Source organism: Zeugodacus cucurbitae, chromosome 2 (assembly GCF_028554725.1).
Source record: "Zeugodacus cucurbitae isolate PBARC_wt_2022May chromosome 2, idZeuCucr1.2, whole genome shotgun sequence".
Classification (NCBI taxonomy): Eukaryota; Metazoa; Arthropoda; class Insecta; order Diptera; family Tephritidae; genus Zeugodacus; species Zeugodacus cucurbitae.
This window is the reverse complement of record NC_071667.1, coordinates 23,416,020-23,428,984: the sequence shown is the minus strand read 5'-3', so window position 1 is coordinate 23,428,984 and position 12,965 is coordinate 23,416,020. Positions and strand designations below refer to the sequence as shown.

At 36.4% G+C, this 12,965-nt stretch overlaps 2 protein-coding genes across 8 annotated transcripts in view; one reads left to right on the top strand and one right to left on the bottom strand.

Moving 5' to 3' along the window:
• The window catches only part of LOC105216700 (serine-rich adhesin for platelets), a 134,385-nt gene that overhangs the window by 71,715 nt on the left and 49,705 nt on the right, over nt 1–12,965 (top strand). The gene's annotated exons all lie outside the window — the stretch shown is intronic.
• LOC105216694 (8-oxo-dGDP phosphatase NUDT18) lies at nt 453–12,793 on the bottom strand. 7 transcript variants are annotated; one of them, XM_054225825.1, is made up of 4 exons: nt 12,656–12,720; nt 12,493–12,575; nt 11,132–12,437; nt 9,826–11,075 (listed from the first exon to the last, which is right to left on the bottom strand). In XM_054225825.1, exons 3-4 carry the CDS (start codon nt 12,425–12,427, stop codon nt 10,398–10,400), a joined length of 1,974 nt encoding a protein of 657 aa, XP_054081800.1. In that variant the 5' UTR covers nt 12,428–12,437; nt 12,493–12,575; nt 12,656–12,720; the 3' UTR covers nt 9,826–10,397. The 7 variants fall into 7 exon arrangements, with proteins under 7 accessions (XP_028898976.1, XP_028898975.1, XP_011189612.1 ...); XM_029043143.2 differs by lacking the exons at nt 9,826–11,075; nt 11,132–12,437; nt 12,493–12,575 and adding exons at nt 453–1,562; nt 1,618–1,907 and having other exon boundaries at nt 12,656–12,793; XM_029043142.2 differs by lacking the exons at nt 9,826–11,075; nt 11,132–12,437; nt 12,493–12,575; nt 12,656–12,720 and adding exons at nt 453–1,562; nt 1,618–1,907; nt 8,903–8,931.

Sequence of the window (12,965 nt, the reverse complement as noted above, 5' to 3'; positions counted from 1 at the left end):
GTAGACATTTTACATGTTATTTTTGTAGAATGACAGTGTTGGCACTGATAAATTACCAGGTTGGGCCCAGTCACGTAGAACCGACTAACTCAGTGGCGTTTTTCGACGACACAACCGTTTGTCAACAGTCATCATCTTTGAAGCGGATCAGGATTATCGTCATTCAAATCGTCTGGGAGATGTTTATATGATGGCATTCCTGATCGGAGGAAACACTGATGAAATGAATGAAATATACATATATAGCTCACTTGTTTCAGAAAACAAGATTTAAAAAAAATAAAATATTGAAAAATATATTGAATTCTCAGTCTCAGTTGAATAGGTGTCTGTTTCCAGCAATTATTTTGCGCTTTGCAACGGGTGAGTTCTAACAGAAAAATAGAAGAATCGCAATAATTCTGTCGTATGTGTTTCCTTCTTCTTTTTCCTTAGTGAGTTAACGAATAGAGTACGTAGTTAACATGGAATTTTTATTTATAACATAAAAATTTGTATAACAGCAACTTAATAAACAATGATTGGTGTATATAAAATCAAAATATTTAAAAAAATAAATATTATTGCAAATAAGTAGTATAAGTTGTAGCGCAGCACTGCAGCTTCTTAGATATTCCCTTCAACTTCATGATTTTGTAATTTAACTCATTTTAATATACAAACATACACAAGCAATTCCCTAATTATTGAATATATTTTACGTTTTATCCCATTTGACTTCCACTTCCCGAATCCAGACCCTAAGCACAACCGACACTTCAACGTATACTCATACAGAGATTAATGTGTCTATCGTATGACATTTAGTGGAATTGTGGAATGCTTGCTCGACAGTATGCGCGCCAATTTCTCCTCGAGCGGACGACTCAACTCGTGCCAAGTGCATTTACCAATGAGCGCCACTTCCTCCAGCGGCGGTCGAAATACCACCAACACATTCAGGCAAATACCATCGCTGGTGTATGGCATTGGCGAGGGGCAATGTTCGACGCTGAGTACGCCGTGTGGCCGATGTTGTGGCAACTCTGCACCAAAGAGCTCAATCATAAATTTGCGTAGCGTCGAGTGAAGACTTCGCTGGGGATGCACCTCGACTGTGGGGAAGTGATGCACATTCTTCTCACTAACGAGCACATTCAACGAATTGGTGGCACGTTTGCGTATCACCGCGACGACACGCAAGTAGTTTTTGTGATGTGAGTATTTGGTTGGCAAGACATCTGGGTGATATGGTAGTGCTTGCGGTGACGAGTTGCGTTCATTATACGAGCGACCAATGTCGATTAGATTTATAATATCATTAGCGCGTAACGGCAATTCAGAGAGTTTGCCGATCCATTTCGCTTGTAGTGACTCGTTATCCGCCTGTGCCGGTGTCTTCAGTTGACCACCGGTGACGCGACCGGTGAGCACAAAACGGAACCATGAGCCGCCCGCTACCTCGATGGCCAGTAGAGTTGTGATATCCACATTTAGACCGGTCTCTTCGTAAACCTCTCGCACTGCCGCCTCACAGATGGTCTCGCCCTTTTCCATGCGTCCAGCTGGGAGATACCATTTGCCTGAAACGGTGAAAAGTGATACAGACTTACTATTTCATTATTAAGAATTGCTTACCGGCGCATGATTGTTTGGCCTCCTGCATCATGAGCACCTCATCCCGTTCGTTGAACAATACGCTAGCGACTATGTATGTAACAGATTTTCCGAGTACAGGTATGTAATCCGCGGAAGCGCTTGGTTGTATACCTTGTGCCTCGGCTGTGGCATTTTGTTCTTCGAGTGAAAAATCGCATAGCTCCTGTGTTATATCGCCTAGATCTTGTGCAGCAAGTATTCCGAGCAGCTTTTGCTCAATACTTTCGGCGGCATTGTGGGAATTGGTTTGGGGCATTTTAAAGCGCAGGCTAGAAAATAAATTAGATAAATTGTAGAGAATATGAAATTAGTGTTTGTTTGAAAATATGAAATAAGGTCACAGTTAAGGAAAATATATGTATAAGTTTAAAGTTTCGTCATTTGTAATACAATCACAAGTGTGTATTCTGAATATTTTTGGAATCTCGCAACGGTAGTTATAGATTGCTTTTTGATGGAATGTATTTAACTTTCAGTAGTTTCAGCTTCTTGAATTACATGAAGTGGAAAATGTAATGAGAATGGATGAGGGGTATATCCCATTTTAAACCATAATTGCCCCAACTTTGATGTTCGAGGTTTTCTACTTTTTAAAAGAAAAAAACTCGGAAAATTCAAATTTAATTGGGAATGTTTATTATCATTCGAAAGAACATTGTTTGGCATTCATTTTTTAAAGATTATCTCTTTTGAATGTAGTCCATCCGTTGAGTCCAATTTTCGATGGCTCGTTCGAGCATTTCGACAGGTAACTGGAGCTCCAAGGCCTGAATCAAAACGGGATTGTCCGCATAGACTTTAGACTTTACATATTCCCACAGGAAAAAGTATGTATAACGGTGTGATATCACACTGTCTTGGTGGCCAATCAACCGGTTCAAAACCTGAAATTATATCCTCACCGAAGTGTTCTTACAATAAATCCATTGATTGAGCCTCAATTTCAGGCATCAAATAATCGGTTATCATGGCGCGATAAATGTCGCCATTATGGTTACGTTCTAATAGGCTTAATTTTTTAAGAAATATGGACCGATGACTCCACCGACCCACAAACCGTTGTCTTTGGATGAAATGACAGATCTTGAATCTCTTCTTCTTCTTCTTCTTGTTTACATACCCAATGAGCTAGGAATGTTTCTCATTGCTGAACAGAATTTGGCTCGAAAACGTCGGATCTTCTTGGAACTTTTCAAGAACCCATAGATCGAAGCGCCTGAGAAGGTCGAGCGGCTTCAGTTCTTGCACTAGCAGTATTTTGTACGCTTTTAATTTAGGATCACGACATAAAATACGCCAAGTCGTTGCATACGTCACTCCGAGTAGCTGCGAACGGCTCCGAATCGATTCACCACGGTCTTCGTGAAACTCTCAGCTACGGATGCAATATTTTCTTCAGTTTGTGCTGGACGTGGACTATTCGGTCGAAAATTATCCAATAGTGAATTCTGGGTCGCAAGATGGGTTGCGAATAGTACGGTCGGTAGGCCGATTGGGTTGACCATAAGTTTAGCGAAGCGCGTAAAACATTCTTTACTTTACGTAATAAAGTTGAACAATTCGTAAACGTTGTACAACGTACGCCTAACGCCTTTCCATGCAAAGGCTAGTCTTTCCGATTAGAAGGCAAACTTAGCGGTCTAGCTGACCAGTAGGAGGCGGTACGTAGTCATTGTTATCTGGGATATTAATTCGTCTACCCAGATCCACAGATTTACATTTGCCACGTTCACCAGAGAGTCCTAGTACCCAAAATAAGCTAATATACAAATATTGTGATGATGTGGAGAGATATACCTGATTTAAAAGTCATCTACCATTCTTAAGTTCTGAGAGCCCCTTAGCTGGTATTATCGTTGACTTTAACTAAGGTAACTCTGATTAACGATAACCACGGGTGTCAACACGGTTACGCAGAAAGTAGAGTAAATCTCAGTTCCGATTCATATTGAATAGTTTTTCTAACAGCAAACCACTGTCATGAAAAATGTTCCAATAAACGAATCATCAGCTGTTCTACACCAACTTAAAACATTTGTCGGATAATCTCAAAGGGCACTATACAAATTTCAGTAGAAGCTTCGGCTAGCATCTAGTAGAGGTGTAATATGAATATATTCAGGTAAGTTGTTAGTCCACAGATTACAAAAAGGCGTTTAATCAATTTTAACGAATCAACGCTGTCCATTTTAAATGAAATAAAAATTTCCATAGCGTGTTAAGCGTCTCTTTAGCAGACTGAAACTAGTCTGAAACTAATTAGCATACTAATTTATAATTTACATAATACAAATATAATGATGAGTTATTTTTTGCGCTTTGTGTTTTGCTTTTCGTACTGGAGATGACATTAACACACTAAAATATAAACGCAGTATGTAATTTAAAAAAAAGCAACGCAGATGACACACTTTGCCATATTTGCCAGTGCTACGGGCCGTAAGCAACACACCTAACTAAGAGAATATGGAGAAAAACAACAAATAGCGAATGGGAGTTGCATGGTATAGTAGAATAAGCGGTCATTATGGCAGTAATGATTACAAGAAGTGAAGTAGTTTAAATGCTGTAGTATAAAACTTAGAAATATTTCTAATAACTAAATAGTTGTAAACAAGTGATGAGTGCACATACTAATTTGATGTGAAGAAAGATAAAAGTGATGAGCACAATAAAGTGAGCAGAGATCAACAACAGTTAGGCGAAGAAAACTGCCATTAACAACGAAGTGACACAGCAGTGACACTGACAGACATTGATGCGCATGCAATCGAAGCTTGAGAAATCACAAATGCGCCGAGGGGAGAGGGCGGGCAAAAAGGTGAGTTGTGAGCTACAGCTAAGCATGTGGCGGCTGACAGTGGCAGGTTAAGGCAGGAGTTGTAACTGAAAGCTGCGTGCGTGCAACAAATAAATGGGAGACTGAGACGCGTTTAGCGTGTCTATTTGTGGCTTTAACGATAATTACGGTGTTAGTGATTTAGCCAAGACTATTGCAAGCGGATGCAGTTGTAATGTGAATGGTCGCTACAAGCGGTAAATAAAGCAGTCAGCGGCCTGAATGACAGATCTTTTGTAATCACTTGCCGCAAGCTGTTGCGGTTGTTGTGGCAGCACGTTGACGCGTGACTTAAGCAAACCAAAAAATATATACAAAAAAGAAAAAAATGCATAAAATACGAAGAAATTCAAACTAAAGAAAAAAAAATACAAAACCAAAAAGAAAATAAAAAAAATTGCAAAAAATAAAGAAAAAAAAATATAAATGAAAAAAGAGAAATAAGTTAGAATAGCGCGTCCCGCGTACGTGCGCCTGCGCAGTGAAAAAAGAAAGTCAGTAGACGACTACAATGTGTCTGTCGTTAGGATGTGATTGCGACAATTTTCACCTCGACTCTATGTTGTTATGTGAAAGTGGCCGGTAATTTCTCTCAAACATTTTCACGCTTTAATGAAAATTCAGCAAACTTTTTCTAATGACAACAGCACCAACAATTGCTTGCCAAAAATTCCAAAATTACATATGTCAGCTCAGACATACTTTTCTACACAGATAAGCTGAAACTCAAGAATGTTGTACACAAACACACACACACAGAGACAATTTGTTGTAGAATGTTTGGTATTTCTTATGCAAACTTCAAAAAACATCGCACCAAAACAATAACTCGAACTCGTTGGTATGCCTCGCGTTCGTTGCTTAGATCTTTTGTTTTTGTTGTTTCCTTTACATGTTGCTTGCTAACAATGCACACACAACAATCACTTACTATGTGGACACACCGCTTTAGCTGTTGTTCTTGCTATGTTTGTAGCACAATTTCTTTTTATTTTTGTTTTTTATAAATTCTTTCCTTATTATTTTTTTCTAGTTGACTTTTTAATAATTCCTTCTTCTTTTGTCGTTTTCGAAGTTTGGTTATCTATGCTGGTATTATTGATTCACTGCGGTGCGCGCATGCGCGAGACACGGTACAATGTTGAATCGTGACTGTTTCCCAATTGTTTATGCGGTTTGTTTGCTTCTTCACCGAGCGCTGTTGGCATAGGGTAGCAGTGTAAAATACCGGTTGTAATTCGCTATGAAATTGTCTTGTGAAGAAATTGAAGAAGCTTTATAAGCTGCGCTTCGTTTACATATTTTAATGATTTCTTATTCCATTATACCGCTTCAAAATTTGTTATCTTCTCTCTGAGAGCATAATGCTAGCGTGACGTCATATTTGATAACTCTCACCACTTTGACAATCTCTCAAAATAACTTGTTTCATCTCTTTCTTGAGCCGATAACAAAGCTTTTAATTTGTTTTTCTTAATCACAATGCTGATACCATTAGAGTTTATCAAGGAAAGTGACAATTTCTGTTAATTGTTTTAACATTTTTCACAAGCCCCACATAACTCTCATCACGTTCTTACAATGAAATTTGAGTTTTAATTTTTAAGATAATCCCAAATTGTATATATATTTTTAATATTTTATACTTCTGGTGGTTATTAATTGTGGTAATTCAAACAGGAGGAAGATCATTTCCAATATCCGATGAATTGCAGAAAGCTAGCCTCAAGCTAGTTTGGATCTGTAGATGATTCGACTATGGACTTACAACAGAAGACAATAATTTTTGCGCGAAGAAAATGGAGTACGGTACGAAAAAGAAATGTTTGGCAATTTCATTGCTAAAGCACCTTTCCTCTATGTGATCTCTTTCTATTCACGAAAGTCAAATATATGCTCCGTGGAACGCACTATAGGTGTTACAAAAATTGGGCGAGATTTTACATCGAATGGTGGAGACTAAAATATAATAGAAAAATATGAAAAGATGAAAACCTCAGACAAACCAATTTATCAGAAGTCACCGTATACACACTTGACTTACTTATGCTCGTTGCAGCCACCACAATTGTGTTCGGTAAACAGTCAATAGTTGTAAGCGAATAAACTTCAATGCAAGGGAGTATAAAGTATCACAGACTAGCAGGTTATTTGGTTTGTTACTAGAGTATCTAGTTGTGAACAACAAATGAATGTAAATATGTAAATACTTGCAGCGCTTCGGTAACAAGTTTACAGTTTGTTTTGATCTGTACATATACGAGTATGTATGTATGTCGTGGGAGTTTATGTGTGTTTAAGCCAAAACCCATAACAAATGAATAAGAAGAGAACTGAGAATGTGACTGACAGCTTGGAATGTCGGCTAACGTCGATGGTAGGGATTAAAGAGAAGGTATGCGTTACCTTTTTGTTGGAATTCTTTTCTTAAATTTCATAGTTTATGTAGGTTCGTTTTTATAACACCTGTTAATTTGATTGCCTTTCTCTATTGGATAGATAAATATTAAGTACAAACGTGCGAAGAATCTTTCTTATTTCGGAATTTAAAGAAAGCATTAAAAGAAAATTAAGCTTTGTTATATAAATAGAAGGGTTCTACAAATTTTAATCGAACTCCGATCGTTTGAGCCTCTACAACGGATAAAAAACTTGATATATTTTATCATTGAAAGTAATATATTTTATATTATTTTTAAGTTGAGAGTCTTCTTGACTCTTTATCGAAGTAAATTAGAGGGTGTTAAAGTGCTCACGCAAGCCCCGTGAAAAGATGATCGATACACACCATCTCTTTGTCTATTTTAAAGCTGCTTTTGAAAGCATGCAAAACTAATACAGCTGTGTAAACTGACGTTGGGCAACACCAAAAGCTCAGTCAGAATCGGGATACCAATCGAGGTTTCAGACAAGGTGACTCACTATCGATTGACTTCATTAGCCTGATGCTGAATAAAATAATATGAGGCGCAGAGCTAAATAAAGAAGATACAATCTTCTGTAAGTGTGTACAGCTGTTGGCGTACGCCGATGATATCGATGTCATTGGAAACAACAACCGCGACGTTAGTTTTGTTTTTTTTACGGAAGCGAAGCGTATGTTTAGGAGGAGTTTTCGAGAGAAAGGATTTGCGGAAGATTTATGATCTTTTAAACCTTGGCAACGGCGAATAGTGCAGACGATGGAACGATGAGCTGTGTGGGTTATTCGACGACATAGTTTAGCGAATAAAAAGACAGCGGCTGCGCTGACTAGTTCATGTTGTTCGAATGGAAGAAAACGCTCCAGCTTTGAAAATTTTCGATGCAGACCTCCACTCCGCTGCAAGGATCAGGTGGAGAAGGATCTGGTTGCACTTAGGATTTTAAGAAGAAAAGTTAAAAAAGCCTGATTTGTTACTTAGTTGTTTGCTTAACCGTAATAGATCCAAAATTTTATCCAGCCAACCACTATTACAAGCTCAACTACATACAACAAATTACTTGGGTAATGTTTTCTGTCGCTGAAATAACAAAGGCAGAGAGAGAGAGAGAGAGAGTCTAACTGGATATTGTAGGATCGGCTATGGATCTTGGGCCATAAAGGGAGTATAAAACTTAAGTCAACTTCACGCAACAAAAAAAGCGTAGCGTTATCTTTTTTATCGTACTAAAAGTAGTTTTAGAGAAACCCGTTAAATGAGAGCGGGCTTAATTTATGTAATTTAAGTGCAGATGCACAGAAAATTAATCGATTTGGACTTTGTTAGTTCTAGCAGAGGTATATAGCAAAATTTATTTGTAATATATACTAAGGAAGGAACAATACGATTTTGTGAAACCGCTTCGTCTCATTATTTTAAACATACAGATATTTAAATTTATCGCAAATATTTTTTACACTACATACATACATATATAAATTTTTTTACACCAATCATAATTTTTGCACACAACTGTAGTTTAATTGAAATCATTATTCTCTGCATAGTTAGATTACTGGTTTGACAGCGTGCAGCGAATAATCAGCACTTAGATGCGGTGATTGAGCGCGGTTACCGCTTTAATGACTGCTTTATGTGAGGCTTGGGGTATGGCCAGAGTTCTGGGCAACACTTTGCAATAAACTAAGACATTTAACATAAATAAATATGTCTAATTAAAGCATAACTATGCGATACAGTGGCATAGCGGCAAAATATATGCTTACATTCCTACATACATACATACATATGTTATATGCTTTTAAGAAAGGGAGTAATGCCATTTTATTGTACGATTTACATTTTTTATGACAGTATTAGGGCATGTAACTGCAAAAAAGTCTTATGATTTGCCAAGCGTGTACAAGATACTTATATACGAAGTAAGCAATTTATATAGAAGATATTATTTCGATTTGCTGATAAAAAGAAAGTTCAATGAAAAACAGAATAATATACTTACATATATACAAACATAAATAAATGTGCATTGAAGCGTATAAACTCTAGTTCTGCGCATTTGAGTCGTTGACTTGATGATTCTATTTTCTCAAAAGCTTCAAATCGTAACAATTATTTTCTAGGGTATTGCAAGAAACATACATACATACATACATACATACATACATATGTAAAAATAAAGTTAAAAACCTAAAACATTTATGCACGTTCCCGTTAGAATTCAAAGTGATCGGTATTCTTGTTATAGACGTGAATTGGGTAAAGTCGAACACAAATACAGAAAAGCAACAACAGAAAAACAATATTTTCATTTACCGCACACTACTCTTAATAATAATATAAAATGTATAGTTGAGTGTTTAGCAAGTTAACAATCGCATTGATTGACAGTAAATACGCTGAATTTCTCACTTTCACCACAATCACTCACAACTGTCCATAAAAATGTAGTTTTCACATGTATTGCGCGTGCCAAAAGCATTTGTCTTACTTTTATTTCGATGAAAAAAAATATACATATATATCGGTTGGCGGTCAAGGTCGGCTGGCTCGTCGCGTATCGAAGAAGACCGCTAAATTCATTTGCATTGCATTTCAGTATCACGTTGATGACAACATCTCTTTGTACATCGTTTTGTATTTTGCGTATTTTGCGTATTTTGCTTTATTTTTAACTTGTTCAAGCGCTTTAAATAGTTATTCGTGCAGATGTTGTTAGTTGCATTTGAATTTTAAATTCCTTACTGCTCCGCAGACGCAACAATTGTGTGAAGAAGTTATAAACAGAGGGTTCTTGGGGGATTTTCAACTTTTATTCGTGGAATTAATGTTTACGTAAACTGATCAAAGTTGATAAAACGCAAAAACCTGTGCCCAAATTGCCAATAAACTAACTTTTAAATGAAGTAAATTCGACAAAATCGGTTATAAATTTATAATTTTTCGTTTTTTAAACTGTTTATTAATTTAAAACATTAGGTATGGTGCCTATAAGATATTTTCCAATTAATATTGACTTCAATAAACGGTCATATAACTTATGAGAGGGATTCTTAACAGAAATTATATTGATAATCCGAAAAACTTTATACTTTAGTAATTCAAATAGTTTCTTCATTAACAGCAATCAGCTTGGAAGATTGGACACGCTTTGATGAAATAGAAGTTGCCTATCTACGTATTTCCAATTAGTGCAATCACCGATTAGGAACTGTCAACACGGAGGCAAATCCGAAAATTATTCGGATAATGTTTCTGCCGCGACACTAACAACAACAACAAAAACTGTCTACTATCTACGTATTTCCAATTAGTGCAATCACCGATTAGGAACTGTCAACACGGAGGCAAATCCGAAAATTATTCGGATAATGTTTCTGCCGCGACACTAACAACAACAACAAAAACTGCATCTGTTTAGCTTTACTGCATATTCAACCAATCTGGAAGTTAGCAAAATAAGACTTCAAATTGCAACGATCGCCATCACAGCTATCTTAACTAAAGTAGTCTTTTATACTAGGTTGCAGGAGTTTTTTCTTTAATTCTACATAAGGTTGCATCAAGTTATTTAAACCACTTTCGAAATGTGTTAAGTTTGTCTGTGCTTCGAGTTGACCTAAAGTTTCCAATAGATCATGTGTTAAATCAAATGCTTTGTTTATTATTTGTATTTGTTCACGCGCTTCGGTATTCTTTTTCGCAAGAGTTGTGTTATTGCTTCGTGTAGGCATTCGCAATTTAGAGCCATATTCATTGGAATCTTCAGTTTGATGAAATTGTATGAAGGCTTCTTCGTCAGATTGCTCAAATTCATGCACTTCATCATCACTGTCGGCAAATTGAATGTATATTTCATTTTCACTAACTTCTTTTATGCCCTGATTTATGATAATGTCAGCGTCCTCTGATTGCGTATCTGAGCATAAGCTGATAAGCTCCTCATTTTCTATTTGAACAGGCCGTTCCGCAGATTTTTCGTACTTTATTTGTTGAGTGGACTCTGTTTGTGTCTCAGGTTCGTTATTTGTTATACTCTCGCCGAGTTTCAAATGCTGCTTTATATCCTCAATAGTCATATCAGCAAAATCATCTCCGGGTAGTTGTCTGCCATTAATTGTAATATGTGTTATTTCATCAGCGAGGAGAGAATTGTGCGAAGGTTCGATTCCAATCTGAAAAAAGTAATTTTAGGATTAAAATTGTTTACTTAATATCAGCAGATACTTGCTTTTGACCAAAGTTGATACCAGCCACTTTTCCAGCTTTCTACATTGATATCTTCCAATGACTCATGTATGTTATCAATGGCATGGGCGATTGAGTATTTCTGCCAGACTTTATACAAATCAGATTCCGTTTTCACTTCGAGACTTTGCACCAAATGTTCGAAGAATCTGCGCAAATATTTGCAATGGAAAATTGGCAACACACTTTGCGCAATTGGGTGCAGCAATTGTGCGGTGTTTTCTGGTAGGAATTCAACGCGTAAAAATGATTCATCGTATGTTGGAAGCACCATTTGCTGCAGCTCACTACTTAAAAGAAGTACGCAACGTTCTGGCATTTCCATAATTTGCAAATAATTTCGAACGCGTGGTGTGAAACATTGTATGAGCCAATCATGGAAATGTGATGGCGTCACTTTGGGTGAACTTTGTGTTTGACGTCCACGGCAACGCCAAAATACGGGTAAATCGCTTATTTTTGTGTTACGTAGGCAATGCGGCATGCGTGTACGATGTATCAACATTGGTTTGACGCAGAAATTTCCTTGCGCGTTATTACATATAAGTAAGCTAATGTGATCATAACCCATTTTGTCTCGTGATTTGTCTTCTTTTGCAATGAATGTATGACTTGGCAAGCTTTTCCAGGCAAATGACAACTCAAAAGCGCTAAATACTTGACATGGCTGATAGTTTTCTGTCTGCATTAACTTACTAAATTTTGCTGCGTATAAATTGCATATAGATTGATCAACGGATTGAGCTATGTGGGGAGTGTTAAACTCTAAATTATAACGTTTGCGAAATTTCACAAACCAACTTTTGCTAGCTTTAAAATCACGGCTATCCAATTGCAATTCTTCGTCACTTTTTCGATTGCTTTTACCACAGTTGAATACTTCTTTTTTACCCTTAAGTGATCTATATATTTCTCTTGCCTTGGCACATATGCTGCTAACGCTTTGCGTACCACCGTGATGGAGTTGATCCTCATACCACACATACAATTCGTGTTCCATTTTTGCTTGCACTTCATCCCGTGGGATATATGCCACAGATCGATATGTATATTTTGTACACTGCCTAGCGTATTTACGGATTTGGCTTTCGCTACTTATAAGCGAACGTATTGTACTATCGCTGATTTCGTATTCTCGACTCAAATCCATTGTACGTTCTCCAGCTTTTAAACGATCCAATAGTTTTATTTTATCTTCTATTGTAAGACAACGTCGCTGTCGCTTACTTTTTGTGGTACTGTCCACCGGTAATTCATTCGTTCGCTTGTGGTACTCCATTATTTGAATTCTAAAAAATAAATTTAGAATTAAAAATTGTAGATAAAAGGTACATATAGGCTTACCAATTCACTTTGTGCAGAATTAAATTGGATATGTTTTTTAGTATAATCACATATTTTCACAAAATTATACTTTTATAATACTTCTTTTATATATAATGCATTTTTCAAGAAAATATTTGGTAAATTTATTAGAGTTAAAATTATTAAAAATGTAAATACTCACAATAATATTGTTTATTTATCCTGTTTTGTTTTTAATTAAAATGCAAGTTCGAGAGAATGTTTATTTTGGTGAAATGTCAATGAAACTTACAGCTGATGGATCTCATGAGAGAGAAACTATTCATATCGATTAAATATCGATAACAAACATTTCACAGAAATTTAATAAACATATCAACAAAAAGTGCTTAATAAAATATATTCATTTGCATTTTTACAAAGTAATATTACAATTAGAATCAACTTTTTTCATGTATTATATAAATTTACGAAATTTCAGAAGTGAATTCGATTCGATAAAATAATTTCCG

Excerpts from the sequence above, each read along its gene's own strand:
- LOC105216694 (XM_011191312.3), bottom strand. The coding sequence starts at position 12,427 with ATGGAGTACCACAAGCGAACGAATGAATTACCGGTGGACAGTACCACA. Across the intron at positions 11,076-11,131 it reads GGTATCAACTTTGGTCAAAA|ATTGGAATCGAACCTTCGCA; the intron begins GCAAGTATCTGC and ends TACTTTTTTCAG.